Source organism: Tigriopus californicus, chromosome 2, assembly GCF_007210705.1.
Source record: "Tigriopus californicus strain San Diego chromosome 2, Tcal_SD_v2.1, whole genome shotgun sequence".
NCBI classification, from domain to species: domain Eukaryota; kingdom Metazoa; phylum Arthropoda; class Copepoda; order Harpacticoida; family Harpacticidae; genus Tigriopus; species Tigriopus californicus.
This window is the reverse complement of record NC_081441.1, coordinates 2,927,936-2,949,806: the sequence shown is the minus strand read 5'-3', so window position 1 is coordinate 2,949,806 and position 21,871 is coordinate 2,927,936. Positions and strand designations below refer to the sequence as shown.

The window sequence follows — 21,871 nt, the reverse complement described above, 5'->3', positions numbered from 1 at the left end:
TTGAGGGTGGTTAAGGCATTGAAATCTAAGGAATCGTTGATGTATCCCTTAATTGGAACAAATCAAGATATGCAAAACACAAACCACCAAAGTATACATAGGATTTCATAAAACCCATTTCAATCACAAATGCTGATATGTCTCTTGCACAGACTAAGAGTAACACCTATTACTCCTTACTTTATCCTCTTTTAATTGATCGTTTCGGCCTTGAAGATTAATGAAGGGGTTGCCAAATCTTGGAACGAAATTCCTTCCAACAAATCTCAATTTTTTTTCCTTAACGTTCCATCTAAAAACGAAAGGGAAAGGCTCATTGTATACCGACCATTGGGCGCTTTGATGGTACTCCCATCTCAATCAATACTCCCATAGGAGTCGTTATGTAAGAAATTTGCCAACCATCATTACGCCGGCAGCCATCTTCCGTTCAACCCTCCTCCACATTTGCAACATACCAACGCCTTAATGCATTTTCTCAACGCACCAAAGTAAGAATCATTAGCGATTGACTCCACCAGGATTCTCAATCCTCATGGCAAAGATGGTTGTGCTGCCGTGACAAATTGAAAGATTTCGATATTATTCCACACAGAATGAACGTGGACTGTTGTACAGGAGGGAGGAGGGGGTAGAGTTGCGTTTTTTTACCGCCAATGATGCCTGAGACATGATAAATTGGACCTATCCTCATGTCATCCCTAATGGTAAGGTCGTGTTGTTTTTCAGAGCAAGCTAGGAAATGAAGAAAAAAAAAACTTTCAGACTTCTCCTAAGTTTTCATGATGGAGAGGAAGGGGGTATCTTCGAGCATGTACATGAGCTTGTTCTCCAGATCCCCAAGTTTTCTTCCTGGTTGATTCACAGACGTATACAGAGCTCCCTACACACATGCACATTCATACAGTCAAGCATTGGTAAAAAGAATTGTAGCCTGACCTGGAGCGCCCTCTGGCCCATCCCTTGGCTCGCCGGCGGATTTCTAAAGCCGCGCACGCCTTGCTCACGGTTGTGCCTCGTTCCCCAGCAAGACAGGACAGAACCTACTCGCGCTCCCAATGTCTTGAAAGCGCTCTCGCTCTCCCGTCCGTTCCTGTCCATTTTATGTAATGCGGCAATGGCCGTGCTTGACGAAAAAGCGACTTGAGAAGAGCTTGTGCCTGAATGTGGAGCCTTCCTTAGTGAGTGAGAGTGTCAGAGAGCATTCGGAGGGGCCGAATCGTCTGCAGATCCATTTTTCCGTTGAACTAGCCTGAATGGTTGGAGTGGTCGACTGTACTTGGATGGTTTTGTGGTGCCTGCCAGTGTTGTGACTTGCCGTGGTGCTGCTTAAACCTGTCTTTCCCACCCTCGGTTGAGTGCGTCGGTCCCTGCCTGGATCCTCATTTTTAGTGGCTTGACTGTGAGGAGAAAGAAAACAACAGACAGAGAGAGACACAGAGACAGAGATTCCATTCCACAGTTTTGGGTGGCACATGAAAATCCCCTGATTCATACCCTGTTCCACTTCAGGAAAAGTGTCCGAGGGTGATTGTCACAAGTGTTCCAGTTTTCAGCGACCAAATAGAGTGTGGAACTTTGTCAGTTCTTCTACAATCCCCGTGAGTTTGGCATACAAGAGCAACAGAGCACAGCAGGTGAGGGAGGATGTTCTGAATAAGATTGCCGGTTTCAAACAAGAACACAAGGCCATCAAACAATCAGCCTTGCCACCTTTTCTACATCATCGAAGGTAAGACCCACTGTCAACACCATCACACTAGACCCTTCCCGTTTCACATTTTCTGACAAAGTTGCTAGTTGAATAGAGTTTTGAAACTCCCAAATGATCATGGGCGGTTACATTCGATCTCATCAAGGCAGGAGTACGTACCACCAACTCAGCTGAACGGACAAGGTACGGAGAGCTACTCGCTGGCTACCTGGCTTGAAGTTTGAGACTTTGGAGGGACCTACTACTAACTAGAGTGCTTGATACTGCTTATGGTGGTGCCTCTCCTCGAACGTGTGAGTCTGTCAGTATCTACAAACTGGCACCTACGAGTACGAGTAGAGAAGCATGGAGGATGCTTGTTATGCTGGCCAGGGCAGTGACAAAATGATGCACCTGAAAAGTGTTTCTACCCCTTCGATGAACCCCGTGGATCAGGATCATATTGAGGTTTCTGGAACAACGACCGATTATCATTGCAATAATACTTGATCCTTCAATAAATCAGAATGAGCCTTGAAGGGCTTCTCTCTTGCCACGATACCTGGTCATGTCTGGGTTTGGAGAACCGCTTCCTTAACACATAGACTGCCTGGTTTTACTCGTAGTCCTATCCAAGGAGTGAAATGACGTTTCATGAGCAAATTGGAGCTTGGAATAAGGCACGTTTGATCGGTTGGTAGATGGAACTCATATTTCTTCCCACTTAGGCACATTTGTCACTCATGACACATGAGATGCAAGTCAGTAGATATGAATACCACGAAAAAAGAGCCTACCTGGCACACATGGGTGGATCTCGTTACTCAAAAGCTAATTCCAAGGCAAGGCAACTTTTTGTCCTTATCCGTCTCAACTAGAGCCAAAAAATAGTGAAGATGTTTCATTCCTGATCTGTCTCGTTTTTGTAATCCAGGAAATTATGTTGGATAAAAGGGAAAAAACTTGAGGAAAGCCGAGGTGGTCGGTCGATTCTTGATGTTGTGTCAGACACCTCATACTCACACGAAAGTCTAGACTGAACCCTGTGTCAACAATCGAAAATGTCTTCGATCCATTGAGTAAGGTTCCATTAAGACAAAGGCGTAAATGTTGAGGATGATGGCCTCAATTTGGGTGAGAATGAGAACGGAAATGCAACCTTGAGGCATGGAAAACGATGACGAATCGTTCGTTGCATTTGGTTGCCAACGAGCAACTGTTGCATTTTAGCAATAACAGAATGCAAGCACACGTGTTCCATTAAGGGAGATTCTAATTGGGATTCGCCTTGTTTTATGAGGGATTGGATTTAGTTTTGCCCATGATATCATGAGGTCTTGCTCAGTTTTCATTTTTATACCTATCGTTGTGTTCCATCTTGTTTTCTAGAGCCTCACAATGAAAGAGTCGTCATGTTGGATAAACTTATCCTTTGTGGCTCAGAGAGAGGCCTTGTCTTGGCGACTAGATCGCATGCAAATGCATTCTTATCTTGACTAGGCCTCAATTTCATCTCTTGATAACTACCAAAAATGGCAGATCTTGAACCTCAAGATGGATTGATCATGACTTCAGAAACTTTCACTCTTCTCGCTGAACGGCTTGAAATTCATATTTCGTCGGTCACGCAGAGTTCAAAACTGGAGTATGGTAGTCCAAATCCATTGGCTTTTCGATTCGATTTCCAAGAATATTTCATATTACATTACAATGACTGATATTGGCCTGGACAAGCCGTAACTCTTTCTGTATCGATAGGAAGGAGAGGTTGGGGGGGGGGCACCTCCAAGCTCATCAACATTCGAAAAGACCCCCATATGTCTGGAATTTGTAAGTAGCTTCTCAATCCTCGACGAATGAGTCAAAGGGGTTCTGGGCGAGCTCTCCAACAAGGTTATGATAATTAACCCAGAGATCCCTGAAGAACTGCAAGAAAGAAGCAAACCCCCTGCTCTTCTCTTCCAATAGCCTTTGCCCAATGATGAGAGCCCAGTGGATTGAGCAATGGAAACTCAATACCTGTTTTCAACCGCAATTTGTGGAGGGAGCAATTTGATATCAGAGGATGAAATCCGAGGGGAAATTTCATTACCTTTGGTCCGAAAAACAAGAAGTATATGTAGTTGTTTTTTTTGAATGATTGCCCATCCGTGGCTCTCCATCGAGAGTGTCACCAATACTTGAACTACGTGGAGGAAATCCGATGGGATGTCGCAAATGGCATAACAATAATCAAATCTGCTTGGAGAAATGATTGCTTATTGTCAAATCTCGAGTCTCGAGATTAGAGCGGAAGACATGCTCATACCTGACCGCCAACGGTGCATCATTTGCAGAACTGGTTTTGCACTTTGCGAGGTTGAAGAGCGACTCCGCCCTATGGCTTGATTTGTTCAAATCCTGGATGGAGATCATAGCTCATTTTTGGAAGGCATTAACATCACACCGCCCTTTGTTTCTGTGGAAATGTTGCATTAGCTTGCTTGGGATATGCAAATCCAAGTTCCGCCGCGTCCATGTGGATAATATTTCTCTCGATTACTTTCAAGTCTCTCTCAGAACTGTTTATCTCTCTCTCTTTCGTTCTCGCATCTACTGTTGCGTTTTTTATCGATTTTTCCTGCCTTTTCTGAGGGTGATACGTACATATGCATGAGGATCAATGATAGCTAACAGATCTTTCCCCTGTGTAGGTCTGGGTTGCTAATCTGACAAGAAAAAGAGGACACAATTACCTCGAACTGATCAAGCATGTCCTCTCAGATCTTGGTCTCATTGTGGGTATCTTAAAGATTGGCCGCATTCTTTGGCAAGACAGATTGACAGATTGTCAGATTTTTGGGTATACCGTCGCTGAAAAGCCAGGTCTTCTATTATGCTATAGCTGGAGGGTGGAAATACTTAAATGCTCTTGGAACGATCGCCATAAAACCTTGCTTTGTCGCTTGAACTCTTCGTGAGCTTTGAATGGTCTGAGGGATCCTTTGGACCTACATAACGATGCTCAAGCTAGAGCTATTTCATATCCAATCATACATCAGTGGCAACCCTGAGGAGAAACGATGAGAAGTTGGAAGATGGGATAATCTTCCTGCAAGAGGACATGTGCCTTGTGTCTCAAGAGAGTTCTAGAGAACGCTCACATTATCTGCGTTGGAACAAGAAACCAGGAACCTCAAGTGCCGACCGACCTCGAGATACGCCAACCAATACCCTGGGAGGATTAAGGATATAGTCGTCGTCCTCCTACAATGATGATAATCATACGCGTTTGACGCCATTTCGCGCTTCAATGGCCGATTGGGTTCGAGCTCGAGTTCTCATTAGCCCTACTTTGTGGCCTTGGTCCTGATTCCCGAGATGAAGTGAAGGGATACTTCCAGGGGGGTCCTGAAACTCAGTAGGCTTGAAGTGGATATGTTCTGGGCCATATTCCCCCTCAAATGGCCATTTTGTGGCATTGTTTTGAAAGAGGGTTAACTTTGAAGTGTGATTATCTGTATAACTTGAAAGTTGACGGAATAATGAGCTTCAATGGGGATGAGGAGAAATGTTCATAACCATCTTTGGGTAGGACCAAGCTAACCACGATTATGGTGATGGATGATGATGATGATGGCTTTTTCCCTTTTGCACAGCTTCTTTGAAAAAAAAAGAGCGAAAACAATTTATGAGCCAAGAGTCAAGAAAATGCCCTCTCGGTATTGACATATTCGGGTGTTTATTAAATAGAGCCATTCCCCGTTGTTTTCGTCTCCCTCCGACCATTATTTATCGTTCCATGTAAACAAACCATAAATCACGTTGAATATCGAATGATAGATGGGGTGACGATTTTCCCAATGAAAATGTTCATGTGCTTTGGTTTTCACCCTCCCAAAGAAAGCCATAAATTTGGAGAAAAAAATAGTCGCCAACACCATCAATTTGGAGGGAAGGAAGTTTGTCTTGGAATCCTCTGCTCAATTTTGTCACTTCGTTCATTCTAATCCCGAATAGTGTGGACTTGGTAAACTTCTAAGGATTTACTTCTTTGTGGCCTGGGCAAGTGAGTCGGTCGTTGTGCCTGGATTGACTTCAAGCCTCGTCAAAGCTAATCCATCACAGGCTATTGGAGAAAATTGGCAAAACTTTTCCCCCACGCGCCCTGTTCTTTTGTACATTTAGACGAGTGAACATCGCTCGTCGTGATTAGCACTAGATCTATATCAAATCTGGGCAAAGTTTCGGAGATTTTCCTCTTTAAGTGGGGGGTGGGAAAGGCCAACCGTTTGCACTCTCAATAGGTCCCATGCACAAATGTGAATCTGTTTTGAGTTGTCTTAAGCCCCAGGTTTCGGCTTTAACGGTGTTTTCAGAATAAACATTCACTAGTCAGTGTTTGGCAGAGGGCGTGGATGCTCCTGTGACAACATGGATGGCAAAGTTTGGTACAGGAATGAGACCCTCGAACCCGCGAACCCTCGAACCCTCAAAACACACATGAATGCGATCGAGATCCTTAATTAAACTGTGAATCAGTCTTAATTTTGGGGCCGTGGGAAGACGTTTCGTCATTGGAGGTGCTAAAATGCGACCAACCTGATCCCTGCTTTTAGGTAAGACAAGCCTCCCTCGAATTGGAGAAAAGGCCATCCTTTATTATGAAGGCTGGTGCGGGGAGAGAAGTTTCAGACAGTGCCATAAGGGGTGAGATCCGCCAGAAACTTTCCCCTATCAACCCTTGGAGGGGTTGATTGGGGTTGTAATCGAATTTCACGAATTCACCCTCCACTGCATTCAAGCCACGAATCCAATCGACTTCGTCGCCAGACCCTTCTTCTTCTATCATCGTTCGTCAAACCTTCTGGGCATTCACTAACAAGCAAAGATCATATTCAATGTTCTTGGACAGAGAGAAAAAAGAAATGACGATTTGGGAGTTGGTTCACTTTCCATCGATGGAAAGACCATCTCTTTCCATTATCCTCTTGCTCGCTTTCATTGCCCTACTTATGTTAGGAGATGATGAGTCTTTTATTGAACTTTCATGATCTAACGGGTTCTTGGGGGTCCATTGTTCCCCACATTGGTCGCTCGATTGAAGCACGAAAAGGCCAGAAAAGTAATCTTCGCACCAAACCAATCACAGATCCAGCAATTTTTGAGCCTTTTTCACGATCGATCCGCAAAAAAAAGCCTCTAATGAAAATGGTCACTTTGAACAAGGTTTGGAAGAGGAAAAGGGTCTAAAAAAAAAGTTGAGCAAACTGATTCTATTTACCCGATACTCGTCGACCAACTCAACTCCCCCTCGTCTCTTTCAGGGTTGGAACTTTTTTATTGCCCTTTCGAGTAGGATTGTAAAATGGGGTGGGTCTCCATCTCATCATCTGCAATGGTCCATAACCCAATGGCGTATTTCACATGTACGCCAGGTAGAGGAAGTGGGCCACATTTTGAAGAGGCGGCTTCAGTATAATTTCGCGAAAAAGGTTCTATGACCAGCTAGCTCGTAAGTACGAAAAAAAGGCTGGCCAAGCAATCGCTGTCACTGAACCAGGGTTCTCGAGAATGAAACGGTGAGCTCTTGTGCGCCAAGTCGGAAATGACCCTAGGGCGAGCCAAAAATTCGCATCGGCCAATGTTTGCGTCTGTTTCCGGGAACGATGTGGGGATCATTCTGGATATCAAGACTGTTCTGGAATGGGGCATGGCAACATTTGTGTAAAAAAACAGAGCAGGCTTAATTTACTGATCGTTAACGATCCGAAAACTCTCTTTTCTTCCGAGTTATCGATATCAAGCCCGCGCCCCAAGCACTAGCCATCTAGTACACTGTACGTTGTACACTCTAGAGTAAGTAACCTCTCATTGTCCCTTTTTATGACCCCAAGGAAATATTTTATGGAACAATAACTCTGGAACAATGGAAGGCAGCCATTGTTCCAAATTTGCAATGACAGTCTCCATGTTTGCCTAAAATTCAAGTTCCATCCCTTGTTCTTATAGAGATGTGCGTGTAACTATGATACACATGTCTAGTACAAGTCTGAGTTGTCGAGAATGCAGATCTCAGGGATACACCATGAAAAGCTTGGCTTATGTCGATTGCAGTATTTTTCTCGTCCTCATGTGCCATTGGCAACCCTGGGGCAAAGACCCATAGAGGGAGGGTGGAGCAGTGGAGCATCCCTGCGGGCATCAAAGTGAAGCTGGGGATGAGTGGGAAATGGGAATAGTTTCCTCACATGTCGTCGTCGATGTTGGTGATTCTGGGGTGCTCGATCTACGCACTTGGGCCAGTTGAGTGAATTTCACTTTAAAGGGGGAAACTACTGTAGTCTGGCGAGTTGGATGTATGGAGAGACGAAAATTCCCGCTCCTCTTCCGCTTTTCGACCCTCATTTGTTTTGACATTGAGGGTGGTATGCTTTGGATAAGATAAAGATGGTGCGGTGGCTTGGCTTGCCTTGGCTTGCCTTGGCTGTGCTTCAGTCGATAGATAGAGCGGGAAAATAAATGGGCTCAACATGGAATTCATCACTGTATGTAGTGTACAATTGCACTGCATTCACTACTTGCCTTTTCAGAACGTATCCAAATGACTGTTCCCATCATGGAACCTGGGCGAACAGTGGTGTGTGTGTGTGCGCACTGTTGTTCACCCCTCAATGCTGGTTCCTCATGAATGGGGCCTGTGGTATTATTACTTTGACACTCTTCCACTCAAGTGGAACAACGGTTCAAGCCCCTGCCATTATGGTTAATGGCATGACAAAATACGAGAAGTGAGGAGCAGAGGCAAAAAGAAGGCAGAAATCGGGGATCTTTGTTCCGAGTGCCCCTTTTGAATTTGCCCTGCCTTTTCCTTTTTCTTTCTTCCTCCTTCCCCTTCCTTGTCAACCATCTTGGAAATGATTTCTGCCTTTGAAGGTTCATTACACAACACAAATGGCTCGGCCAGGAAATTACGACCAGGGCTCACTTTGGTGGCTTTTGTAGCTCTCCAAAGTCCTCTTTTTTCTATGATGATCTTGGAAAATCCGTTCATTCCTCGCTCGACTCATCTGTCATGATGAACAATTTGCAGTTGGTAGAACCATAACGCCCGATGATCGCCTCTTCTTGACTTTGCTCACCAAAATAAACATTTGCTCGGCAACCCTAGTAATGGTCTTCTTGACCTTTTCCGTTTGGTCATTTCGTTTTTATTTTGCCTGAGACAACAGCCTCTTTCGAGAGTTCGATCTTTCATTGATCCGAAAATGAGACTTCATTTGTCATGGCTGGTCCCTGAGGAAGCATAAATTTGCTCTTGCAAGGGACCCTTTTTCCTCCAAGCCTGGACCATCGCAAAGATATCCATGAGAAGAAGCGCCACTGCTCAGTTCTACCATCTCACAATGGCCAATGCTGTTCAGAATTGGATCGCTCCTCTCGGGGTTGTCCATTACTGTACCTCCAACCACGTTTTGACTGGGAAAGCAAAATAAAAGAAGAAGAGGCTCTTTTCCCCTGACCAAAATGACCTCACCCTCCTCTTTCTTCTTCATCCTACTCCTCCCACTATTCCCCATCCTCGTGGGGAACTCTGTATTTTGCGTTGTACTGAAAAGAGAGGAGGAGGAGGACCGCACCCTCATCCAAAAAGCCTTCCTCCCCCCACTTCCATCCCTCGTCTTCCTTTGGAAACAGCAAACTCCACTCTGTACCACGTACTGCATATACGGACAACATGTACGGCTGTACAGTAGTAGATCCCATCCTCCAGTTGCAAAGTGAAGATGGCTTCTTGTGCTTTGCTGAACTCTCCCAAGATATCTCGTCTTTAGATCTAATCACTTGCATTCAGCCATTGTGACTGATGTTGGAAGGAAGCGAAGAGGAAAACATCTTCCTTGTTCCTAAACAGAGTGATTTGGGGGTCTTTTAACTACAATTTATAGGCGAGCAAATGCTCGGAATCAGCATTCTTGGCCATGCCTGGTACATCACATCCTCTACTTTTCATTTACCACACGCTCTCAGTTTCAATGAACGCTTTTGGGCTTGGTCCCGTTCCTCCCCCTGTTCAATGCTCGACCAACTCGTTTGTGGATTGAACAGATGCACATTGTGGATTTGGATGGGAAACCACTTCACCTTAAAGGGTGATGCCTCATGGCTTCTTTTTTTGCTACCCTACTCTTTGTAATACGCTGATGAGAGGGGGGGGAGCTGAAAATGAAAGCGATCCATATCATACAACGTCGTTGCTCCATGGACATCTGGACGGAAAATGAACCTCACTGCGAGCTAGCTCACTGGACTATTCTAAATATGTGAGAAACACAAGGTCCAAAAGGGTCGTTTCCCCGCCTAACAATGCCTTTCCAAGGATCAAGCACGGAGCACGCTCTCATGTTCCATTGTTGTCCTCTTCTTCTTGTGTTCCACAGGAGTGTTCTCCAACATCCTGAGAGCCTGTCCAAGAAGTCAAGAGCAATGTTAATGTGAATATTCGAAATTTGATAACGTATATAACCTATGGTTGGCCTCCTCCTCCAATACCATTTCTCAAAAGTGGGACGGACACAGCTGAGGAAGACGTCGTACTATGAAATGGATTTGCCATGGAGAGTGGTCAGTGCCAAAAGTGGCCCAAGGCATTCAAGACGAAATCGCCACCTCATTCTCGCTCTCATCCATCTTGAGTTGTGGAGCAAGAGCTTTGTGGTGGTGAAGTCTTTTTGGGAGGGTGATGTAATGCTCAAGGGAGATAGAAGCCAAAACACACTTCATGATGACGGGTTGGTAGGCTGTCAGTTAGATTGATCCATCACCGATATCAGAAAAAGAGCATTCTATCCATAGATAAGAAGGTGAGCGAGTGCTAACTGCTAGCTACCTACTAGAATCTGAATGACCATAACTGTCCTAGAGGCAATTCCAGGCCAAGAAATCGGAGGAATTCAATTTTGAAACGTTAGTGACCGACCTTGCGACCTTGTTTTCATGTTGGAACAACATAGAAACAAAACATGGCTTGTTGAGATGATCCCAAAAGATTGGCTCACTCTCCAAGGCTTTGACTTGACACTCTTCATTCAGAGTAGACAAGAAACAATACTTTCTAAAAAGAAGTCGACGGACCCTTTTGTCAATACTCTCGTGCAGATAGCAGCTCGTCATAAGAGATTTGAAAAATGATGAGCCGTTTCTTTTATCAAGAAAAAGCCTGGATGGAGACTTGTCACACGTGAACAGAGACAAATTGTTTCCTCGAGAGTCAGTTTAAAAAGCACTTCTGACGCTCATGACTCGGTCAGACACAATGGCCTGAGAAAATTCTACTCCTGCTCCTTTCAAGACAACTTACTTATTCGTCGAATATTTCCTCATGATTCAGCTACGACCAAGTCTTTTCCTGGCTCTTTTTTACCGACTGGAGACTCGTTTTCGTGTGGACGGATTAATGGAGCGATCTTATCTCCCAATTACGTTTTCGTTTTAAGGCTCTCTCGTCATTGAAGTCGTCGGAGGGGTTGTAAACCATGGTAAGATAAAGCACACTTTTTAGTTGCCGATGGTACATACACAGAGCCCTGCCAAAGATCTGGACCAAATAACTGTGACACGTCACCATGGAACTCGGATCAAGCTCGCTTTTGGGGGAAAGGAGTAGGATTGAATTAGGAATGAATAGCTGAGAATCTGGTCGTGTGTTTGAAATTTGTGTCCTCCTAAAAAATGTACCGCTGACAGAGAGGAGAGAGGCGCATTCTTGGCATTCATTGAGACAATAACACGTTTGTCTGATTTTGGACACGTCAAATTTATGAGCTTTCCTGCGCCAATCTATCTTTGTACGAACTAGCGCAATGTGTGCAATCGAGTTTACGACAATCTACGACAATGATCCTGGATTCAGCCAAGATCTCGTCGTAAACATTCCGTCCAATCTGGCATCAAAGGCATTTTGTCTCTTGTTTGGGCAGGCTGTTTAGTCAGAGAGGAATTCATTTTAACACAAGAGTTGAGACATTTCCACATCGGCAAGACCTCTATAAATCCCGACGAGTTTGCCCTATTCATTTCTAATGAGGACCAATAACTTTTTATATCAGATATTTCCTAGGAGAAAATAAACATCGTTCATTAGCTAATTGGTCCTTCGAGTTGAACACTTTGAGGCTTTTTGAGTGATCAAGCTCAGACGAACGAAATCCATATATCCGGATTGAGAGCGTTCTTCCCTCCTCATTCGCTTTTATTTTCAAGTAGCATTTGCGCTTTCGGCTCTTGACGTGAATGAAGTGCTTGAAGCAAATTGAAAGGATTGAGGCGAAAACAACAGCCCATGTATCTGGGAGAGAGATGGGAAAAGTGCAAAAGGGGAGTGAATTTTTCTCCACCCCGGAATGTATTGATGAGTCGACTGTTTGTTTAAATTAGCTTGGGAAATGCCAACGTCATGATAATGAGGTTGCAAAGGAAAAGCGACATTAAGAGTTCCATGTCCGTGAGTTCCATGTCCGTTCTTCAAAATCTCAGATCGACAATGACAATGCTAATCCACTGCCCGAACTCTTTTCTTCCTTTACTTTTGAGGTCAATCCCGGCTTAGAAAAGATGTGTATGTGTGTGCTTCTTCATCCACTTGTTTTTTTTTTGCTTCTCTCCCGAACTTTGTCGAACTCATGCTCAGTCACATCAGCGGCTGACTTTGTTTTTGCTCAAATGTGTTGGCGTGGATGAAGAGAACAAAAAGTAGGCACACTATGTAACTGGACTGATCCCATTGAAAGATGAATATTTGATGACGATCTTCATCAGCTTTGGGCAGATCCAATTATACTTGTTAATGTCTGCTCCTCTGGTAGTGGCAGTGGCAGTGGTAGTGGTAGTGGTACCGGTACCAGTACTGGTTCTGGTTGCTGATGGAGGGTTGTGAACTGGTACTCTAGATCTGGGCAACCCACGTGACCCCTCCATCCACCCTCACCGAAAACCAGGGTTGTTTATCCCGACAAATGCGGTATCTGGTTTTGGGCCAGATCTGCCTTAATCAGATTATTTGCTCATTCATCCACCCGTCATTGGGATCTTTCATCACCCTGTTCAGAGAAGCTTCAGAGAAGCGGCAAGAATGGATCAAAGAGGGGTTGACAAATTGATAATTGATATATGACAGCATCGGCAAGAAGATCATTTGTATGAAGCATCATCGTTCAAGCACCACCACCCGAGAATCCTCGAGCAAATTTATTCACTTGTGAACCAGGCTGTCAATCGATGCCGGTGAAAAACTGATCGAAAGGGTGACCGTTTTGAGTGCAGTTCAATTCTGACACGGCTCTCCTCGTTACTATCATACTGTAGTGCATGCCAAAGCCCTTGAGCGGGGTCTTCTTTGTGAGTCCAAATTGGAAGTGTGAATGAAGGCATTTGATGTTGAGGAGCTCCTTCTTGGCTTGTGCTTGATCTTTATCTATTGGTTCGTCGACTTCGTCATGGAAAAAAACCGTGATGGACGGATAGCCAAGGTTCTGTAGAGAGGAATTAGATTACCAAGACCCCGAGCTCGGTAAAACTAATCAGGGAGCGAGAGAGCAAAAAATAGTCTCCAGAATAACAGGTTTCTTTAGTTTCGAGGCGCCTAGATGAGAGGATCCCCTCGAGAAGCGATCGTAATTCGGCCTACTCGGTCGGCTTTCTCTAGAGAGAACGGCTAGACTTTGGGAGAATCGTGTTTCTATTTGAATCAAATGTATACCTTGGAAACAAACCACCCGTAGGAAGTGCTTATTCATACAAAGAATTCTAGGGCAGAAACATTGTAGGCTCTCTGATAAGATCAGTTTGAACAGGTGAGCGCGTGTTTTTTTTTTCGAATTTATGCCGTATTCACTCGTATAACGTCACATACGAGCCTATTTTTGTGTTGCTGGCCATGATTACTCTCAGTTTTCGATCTTTAGTGTGTTGTCAAAAATCAGGTTCTTGCGTAGAAGAAATCATCTTGTCAATAAATATCGGCGAGTTTGCTTTGGCGGAGAAGGTGGAGAGCACTTGATGCAAAAGCTTTGGCATCGGCCTCTTTATAATATCCTTCAAAGCATGACTTGAAGCCCTTAAACACCAAAGTAGTAGTAATCAAGTAGTGATCAAACAAGAACCTCAGGTGATCGGACACAGATAATATTTTGTAAATCATTCTGAACAATCATGACCTCTTTATATCTAGGCAGTGATATAGAGTGATATGACCCTCTCAAACATGAAGAACTCTAAGCCGGTTGAGGCTCGTCGATTTGACTTATTGACACCCTCTTGAATGCAAGCTCGATCAGCGAGTGTTTATCCAAGAGCCCTGATGCTTTGAGGCCGCCTATCTACGAATATCGCTCATCCCAGCTCTATATGGTCGGAAGGCGGGAGGGAGGGAGGGAGGCATCTTTCTTCTGTTTGTTAAACGGATCAATTGGATGTATCGAGAGAACGCCCTTTCTATGCGCCGAAACACCCAAGCTAAAGGCGGCTGTCAATAATTCCATTTGCCTTGTTCCCTTCTTCTCTGTCTTTCTCACACTCTTGGTTTCTTTGGCGGCCTTGGTATTTGGAACATGTATACATAGATATATATATATATATATGTATAAATGTACGCTCGCACACTGTACAGTGTGCCAGGACCGGCTCCTTAGTCATTCGCTGACTCCCTTGTGGTACTTTTCTTTCTCCCTCAGCTCAAATGATGAGTCTTTTCCGCTTTGCTGAATCCCATCACTTTCTCTTCAGAGAGTCCACCATGTCTCGTTCATCTCGCGTTTTGACTTGTTCACATTCATCCATTGAACATGGCACAGAGCACGAGTACTCGCACACACACACACAGTATGTATATGTGTATATATATATACTCGTACACACAGTGAGTTATTCTCACCCGAGTGAGTCCACAATGATCAAAGCGTCCCAAATGCACATGCAAACGACCTTCATGCCCCACTTAGGGAGTAGATAATATTTTTTCGGGTACTGAAGATCGCGAGGATAAAAATGATGGATGGACTCCCCTGGGAGGGAGAGCGCCCGAGTCAGCGAGTCAGCTGTGACACTTGCTTTCGAGCGTGTTTTCCACTACATTGGGATTGAATGTGGAGATTAAAAGACCTACGGAGAGTTGACAGACCACGAACGCAATTGGTCCAGTTCCGAGCTCTAATTATTCCAGAGATCTTGAGGGGTTTAAGAAGGCTTGTGAAGTTTTGCCAAGTTGGAAGAGATGGAGATGGAGACTTGTACGGGTACCTTCCCGTGGCGTGCAAACGACTTGAATCGTTTGTTTTTCATCTGTCCTAAAAGGTTCTTCCCAAGGAGCAATGATCATCAGTTTTGAGGGGTGAAATCTACTCTCTCAGCATGATTTAATCAATTTCAAGTTTGTTCAACCTCTGGAGAACGTGGAGAGCTCGAGAAAACTCAACTTGACGGGAAGATACAAATTCAAAATTTTTAGAATTGGCAATGCTAGGAAATCTCAAGAGACAGAAATTGAAAATCATGATATTTTGTATTCAAAAGAGGTCTCACATCTCTCGTGACTTGAGACGCATGAAAGGGGGGGGGGATCCCTTCCAGTCTTCCAGGAGCAATTCCGTCCCTTCTTTCCCCGAAAACCCATTTCCAGCTTCACATTCTTCGTTCCCTTGTTGCAGGAACAAGACGAAAAACGAGGAAAGAAGAAATTCTAGATTGTCGGCAATATCTCATGTTCAATTGCTCGATTCGAAAGCTATACAGAACAAGAGAGGGAGAGAAATGGGAGTGGCAAACGTGACACCCCCTGCCCACAAGGTTGACCCCGAGAGCTCTTCCTTATATTGAGTACTTGTTACGCGTTGTTTTCGTTGGGAGTTCAATTTCAGGTGCCTTCAAGGGTGATTTGTTCGCGTTTGAGCCGCCATCAATTTCAAAATTTCAAGGAGGTCCTTAAAGGGCGAGAAATCTGAGCTGGTCCACGTCTTATTTGCGAAACTCAGACAAATATCGGAGTGCTCGTGTTCTGAATGTGATGACTGAGAAGGAAAAAGAACCTCATTATAAGGACAATTGCACCAACATAATCCTCACCAGCTTCCTCAATGGAAACAATTTGAGCACCGAGAACTCTCTCTCTCTCTCTCTCCCTCCCCTTTTTGTTGGGTTCAATTCAGGATTGTGAATGATCAAGTGGAAAGAAAGGGATGAGGAACGAACCCGTGAATATTCCTTTGTGCGGTCTCCTTCAGGCATTATATAATGAGAGTTACTACTCGCTCTTGCTAGATTGTCCATGAAATGGAAAACAAGAAAGGGGAGTGTTATTTCAACAAACTCAACTCAATTTGTAACCCGTCAGATGCAAATGGTTTCACGGGGAGGTCAAATACAGGTGTACCTTTAAATATGAGTCTTGTTCATAGAGGAGGCTAAAGCTATGATAGAGTAGGCGTACTGTAGGATTGAATCATCATGGGACCTCTACTTGCGTGCCTACTGGTACTTAATGTCATTAGGGGCCTCATAAGTAGACAAGACAAATATTTGGAACGACATGAAAACCGTGGCAGGCTTATTAATGAATTTCCGAGGTGCCAAAGGGCTTCTCGTCTTCTAACAAGAACCCTGCATGGACCGGACCGATGACCTCTGGTTAATACCCAATCAACTGTATGGGTTTCAAAATGTCTACGAAAATGTTCCAAGGCCAAAAACATACCTGTACAAAGGTTTAAGACAAAAAAACCCGGAATCAAGATCCAGTCGAAAGTGGCTGGTGACGCTTAATTTCCATGAAGTTCCTGCCAGCGACTCGTTCGTTGGCAGGCTTTCACGAAAATGAGCCAGTCAATTTGTTTAAGCCTCCCTCGGCATATTTACGTAGCACAGTGTGCCGAACAGGAGACCCCCCCCCTCCCCCTTCAAGCTCTCTCTCTCTCTCTCTGGATCTGCCTTTCTTTCTGTTTCACCCGCACTCACTTTCGATGGCTTTATTGTCCTTCCCCCCCTCTCTTGTACATGTCGTAGTTCATTCTAAAGTGGAAAGAACCTCATTCCCATGATTCGGGACCAACGCCATTGTTCCATCCAAGAATGACTTAAGTTTGTCCTGTCGTTGTAATTAGTTTCCTTGTTAACCCACAATTCGTGGAATTCAGCTCATCAGCGACTTTGGAGCAAGTGAGTTAGTTGTTCCAAATGAGGAGCAGGAACCCCTGATGTTGGATAAATCAATAGAGACAGCAGAGGCCGAGCGAGGGACGAAGAGGACGAAAATAGACACAATGTACAAGGTGTACGCGAAACATGTCATCCCCTCCTCTCCCTTTTTTCCCTCTATGGAACAACATTCGGATTCTTTTCATCCTGATCTGTCAGTCTGATTGAATTTATTCCATCAAGGCAGCTCAAGCAAACCGAATGCATTTTAGGCTAAAAGCAAGCAAAATACATAGACGACACTCGTGTTGCTTCGAATGATCATTGAACCAACCATTTGATCGTCTTTGGAACAGAATTTGTTTCATACCATTTATGAAGACAGACAAAGTTATGGGAAACATCTTGGCAAGCAATAAATCTAGCATTATTTCATTCAAATAGAGAAAGTCAGAAAGTCGGAATGCAAGTGTTCCTTGTCGTGTCCGGAAACAGGAAGATGGTGGGGTTTATAGGGTGCAATTTGGGAGACTTTCTCTTAGGGGTGCTGGTTTCCCGTTGCACTTGCATTCAGCCCGGTGTTGTTCACCAAGTAAGTGTACACCCCCTACTTCCCCACGTTCCCCATCCCCCTCTATAATGTCCTCTTGGCATTCATGTTGTTCCCAGAACCTGGGACCTGGAAGAGCGACACTCAGCACAAATAAGTCCAAATTAAAGGTAACAACACTCCAGAATAGAAAAAAAGAGCCCAGGAACCGGAAGAGGGTGTTTTCGCCATCGAAGAAACAGGGGGAGGGGGGAATGGGGAACAGCGGAAAAGGAATCGAGAGAACCTGGCGGGGGCGCATGGAAAAGGTGTGATTACTGTCAGGAGAGATTCTCGTTAGCTTTCCAATTGGTTTCCTAACTTGGCCATGCCATAAAGGGTTGAAAGGATCGTTTTGATCCCGGTTGTTTGGCCTGGATCCGTTGTTTGGGATTGTTGCCGTCATGACATTGGTTTTATCGGCGGATTGGCTCCCTTTGATTGATGTTTGTCGGGTGTTTTTTTTGGTTTTGGTCCTTCTTCGCCACTACGATTTCCATTGCTCATCTTGGAAAGATAGGGTGGGTGCGCTCCTACAGCATGGAAATCCAAAAGCAGGGGAGATATTCTAAAGCCATTTTGGACTGGGGATTTATTTAGGCGTGGCTCTTGTTGTCTCGCTGATTCGTGTGGCCAAGCGTTAAATTCAGATTAATGACACCGAGAATGAACCAACCAAATTGGGGGTTGGGGTGGAGAAGGATTTGGTACAGGAGCAAATGTGGGTGGATTCCTTAACTAGGATTCCTTGTTCTTCCTCAAATACGAGACCACGTGTCTGTGAAGATGCTTTAGTCGCTCGCCTACAAGTTGAGATTTCTGCTTTGTCGGGGAGTTTAGAGAGAAGCAATGGTAAGACATAGGAGGACATGTTGATTGGATCTTCAATGTTATGCATTTTCATGGGGGTGATTGTTGCTCACGAGCAGCCAAACAACAAGAGGAGGAAAGAAAGAAAGAATACTTGCTCAATATTGTTATTGCTCGTTTTTGTATTGCTCAGCACTCAAGAGCAATCACATCAAGGCAACCGAACAACGAACCCCTCTTCACTGCTTTGCGGCATTAGATTGAACAACCCTACATACTCAACCACAGAGAATACTTAGAGTGGGATGAAAGATGGTTTCTAATTCTTTGACTGAGAAAAAGGGTGGTAAAACCAATACGTTTGCATTTTCCACGCTTTGCAACACAAAAAAAATCGTTTGTATAGATAGTTTTCCCTTTTCCTTGAAAACCTTGGGAATATCCATACTTCAAGAATTTCATGTTTATTTATATGATATAATACAGTACATAATAATACCGTTTTATTTAATTTTTCAACCCTTTATTCGACATTAGTGTGAACTGTTAGGTCACACAAATATCAAGAGTTCTCCCACCACCTTTCATGATTACATGTCTCAAGGCTCCTCTATCGATCTCTCTGTTTGGCGGATCGAGTTGCGCTCAAGATCAAGACGAGGAAAGAGAATCGTTCGAGGCGAACTCCACATGTGAAGGAAGGAGGGAGGTTTGTTGGGTAGATGGAGGGTTGGAAGTTGGGAAATCGGGAGATGTGTTTGTCCGTGGTCTTGTTGCACTCGAATTGTATCGATTTATTGATGAGACAGGAATAGCTGGAAATTGTGATGGATTGCCCGTCGCTATTGGCTTCACTTATAAATAAACGGCTAATTTTGCTCGACAGTTTCATTACCACGGATCGGATTTTCTCGAACATAAAGCCGTACCTTGTCAAGCGTTAGCGAAGCCAAAAAGCTCTGTCTTGTTTTTCAAGAACAACGGGCGGATTTACGAGCCAGCTTGTCTGGAACAGTTATTAGACAGTGTCATAAATGTCTCGTTTACTGCGTCAAATAGCATCAGAGAGTGATAATAACAATGCCTTTTCTCTCCATTTCTTATAGGGCTTCCCACTATGGATCCGAGGAAAACGTTAAATTTGTCAATTCGAGGGTAGGCGTGTTCCTCCTCCGTCCCCAGAGACTAGTTCTTTCATTCGATCCCACCCGGCACAAAACCCAATCATCTTCTGAAGATGATTTTGAGGAAACACTCCATATCCTTGGCCAACTCTAAAGAGATGCTGCAGATCTTCCTAGTATTATTGTCCTCCCTCCAGGCTTTAGCCATTGGTAAGTCGTTCCGTCTCTTTTGTCAGCCTCTTCTTCTCAGTCTGGTGAAGGTGTTTCTTGTTCAATTTCATGTTATAGTGAAAGTTCCTTCCGGAAGATTCAGTAAGTGACTAGAGCAGGTTTATACAATTGTACAAGTCTCCGCTTTTGTCAAACCGCATCCGTTTTACTCGTCGATGACGTTCGCTCTAACAAAGATGTGTTTTCGAGTGTGACTTTTTTTTTAGTCAAGACCTAATTGCTTTATGACCAATTTTTGCTTCACGAGGATTCTAAAAGCCCCTTTAACAAAATTGCTTGTTTTTTTGTATTTCTGTCAAAGTTCTAAAATCTGAAAACTGAACAGGGTTCTCATGAACTCAAGCCTGGCCAGGTTGTTCATATATTACATATTGGAATGCGTATCCTTATCTGTCCTTTTTCTCTCTCTCTCTCTCTCTCTCTCTCTCTCCCTTCTTGTTGCTTTAGTCAGTTAACCATCGAGGCACAAAACAAAGAGACATTTGCGGTTCATAGCAATGACCCAAATGCGTTCGTCGGGAGTTCCAAAAAACTCTTTGTTTTACCCCTCCATTTCTACTACGCTTTATTAGTTCGTTTCACATGCTTTCTCTTCTGTTCATCTCTGTTCGCCTTTAGGATCGTTGAATCTGACCAAGTGCTGGACTTGTCTAATCTTGGGTATGTCTGGTAGCATGAGAAAAAACAAAATTACAGCAATTCGTATTTAAAGAGTAACTCACAACCAACCAATCTCTCACGCTAATCTTAGGGTCCGCCGATTCTATGCTATGTATTTTATGTACATAATCGAATTACAATGAACTCAGGGGGATGCTAATTTATCCAAAAGAGAGAAATCCCTGTTATGGTAAAGTTACGACGTGCACGTTTCACCGCCCATTTGGCATTGACTATTGCATAATTGTGGCTCCAAAGAGGCAACGCTGGAGATTATGCAAAGTCATACCCATTAATGTAGAACGACTTATTCATATTCAGAGTCCCCTCACATGGACAATAATAAGTTGTATAAATAATATCGCCAGGACACACAGCACGACCAACCACAGAATGACCTTACCTGGAATGTTCCGGTGTCTAATAGTCTTGTCTCTCCTCTTCTTGTTCTTTGCAGTTCAGAGTCCGCCCAGGATTATCAAGCAACCTCCCACAGATGAACTCCTCTTTCAAGTCAAATCTCGAGCGGATGAGAATGACAAGCCATTCATAATCGAGTGTGAAGCTGATGGAGAACCCGCTCCCTTGTGAGTAGTATTGTTTTGAGTGCTAGTAATGGGGCTTTTCTGTTGGTTTTAATTAGCCCCCAAGTTCTGGATCAAAGATAATCAGGGGGCGGAAAATGATTTTCTTCACACCGTCCAAGTGAGTCACTATTCTCCCTCGTTCTTTCGACATTTTTGGGTTGGATTTCACCCCTCCACCTTGTATTGAACATCTGGTTCCACATCTCGCTGTCAGAATTCCAAATGTTCTAAACATGTAGTAGCTTAGCTCGGAAAGAGACGGCAAAGTCTTCTCTATTCTTGGCCTCGTTTGTCCCGTACACCTGCATTAAGTACTCCATGGAGTGCGTGAACATCTCAAGAACGATGTACAATCCAATCGTTGGACCAGCAAGCTAAGAAGTCCGAACAGAAGTGTGTGTCCATAATTTCAGACAGCTGTTTGAACCGCAGGAGGCTCATAAGATTGGTCCACTTAGTGCATGAACACACAACACACTCGTACAATTGGTCAATAGGTCCGGGAACATCATTATGAATGAGTCTCATTTGAGCTCGCTCCACTCCGCAAAGTGTATTGATAAGGGCGAACATATATTTCGTGTCAGGAATGCAACCCTAAGGCAGCCCAAGAACAGCTGTTTGCATCAAAATGCTTCTATTTCATTGGGCGGGGTGCATTGAATTTCCAGAGAGAACTTCTCAAACCCGAAACTGGAATCGTTGTTATACTGAAGAAAATGGCGCTAGTTGGTAAATTTCAGACTACATCTCCTTGTCCATGGTTTTAGGTGTTCTCCACACCCTTTAGCGGAGACAGATGAACACGAAATACGTACCATTTCAAATTGAATTGGACACCCCAAATTAGCGCGTTCTTGACGTTTCAAGAGATTTGAAAAGGTTCAGAATACCTGGAATATTTCACATCGGCCATGGTATAATGGACGGATAGATATTCGAGATTGACGCGATTGTACATTCCACAAGGAAACCCCATTATGAAATTACCTTTTTTTTATTATTCCCCCCC

General features: G+C 44.1%; 1 protein-coding gene across 2 annotated transcripts in view; it reads left to right on the top strand.

The window, feature by feature from the left end:
- The first annotated feature begins 1,195 nt into the window (after positions 1-1,195).
- The window catches only part of LOC131876994 (neuroglian-like), a 28,778-nt gene continuing 8,102 nt past the window's right edge, over positions 1,196-21,871 (top strand). The window contains exons 1-4 of one of the 2 annotated variants that reach the window (XM_059222548.1): positions 1,196-1,732; positions 19,364-19,591; positions 19,670-19,693; positions 20,730-20,859. In XM_059222548.1, coding sequence (XP_059078531.1) covers positions 19,495-19,591; positions 19,670-19,693; positions 20,730-20,859 — 251 coding nt within the window. In that variant the 5' untranslated portion in view covers positions 1,196-1,732; positions 19,364-19,494. The remainder of the gene's footprint in view (positions 1,733-19,363; positions 19,592-19,669; positions 19,694-20,729; positions 20,860-21,871) is intronic. The other variant, XM_059222549.1, reaches the window with a different exon arrangement.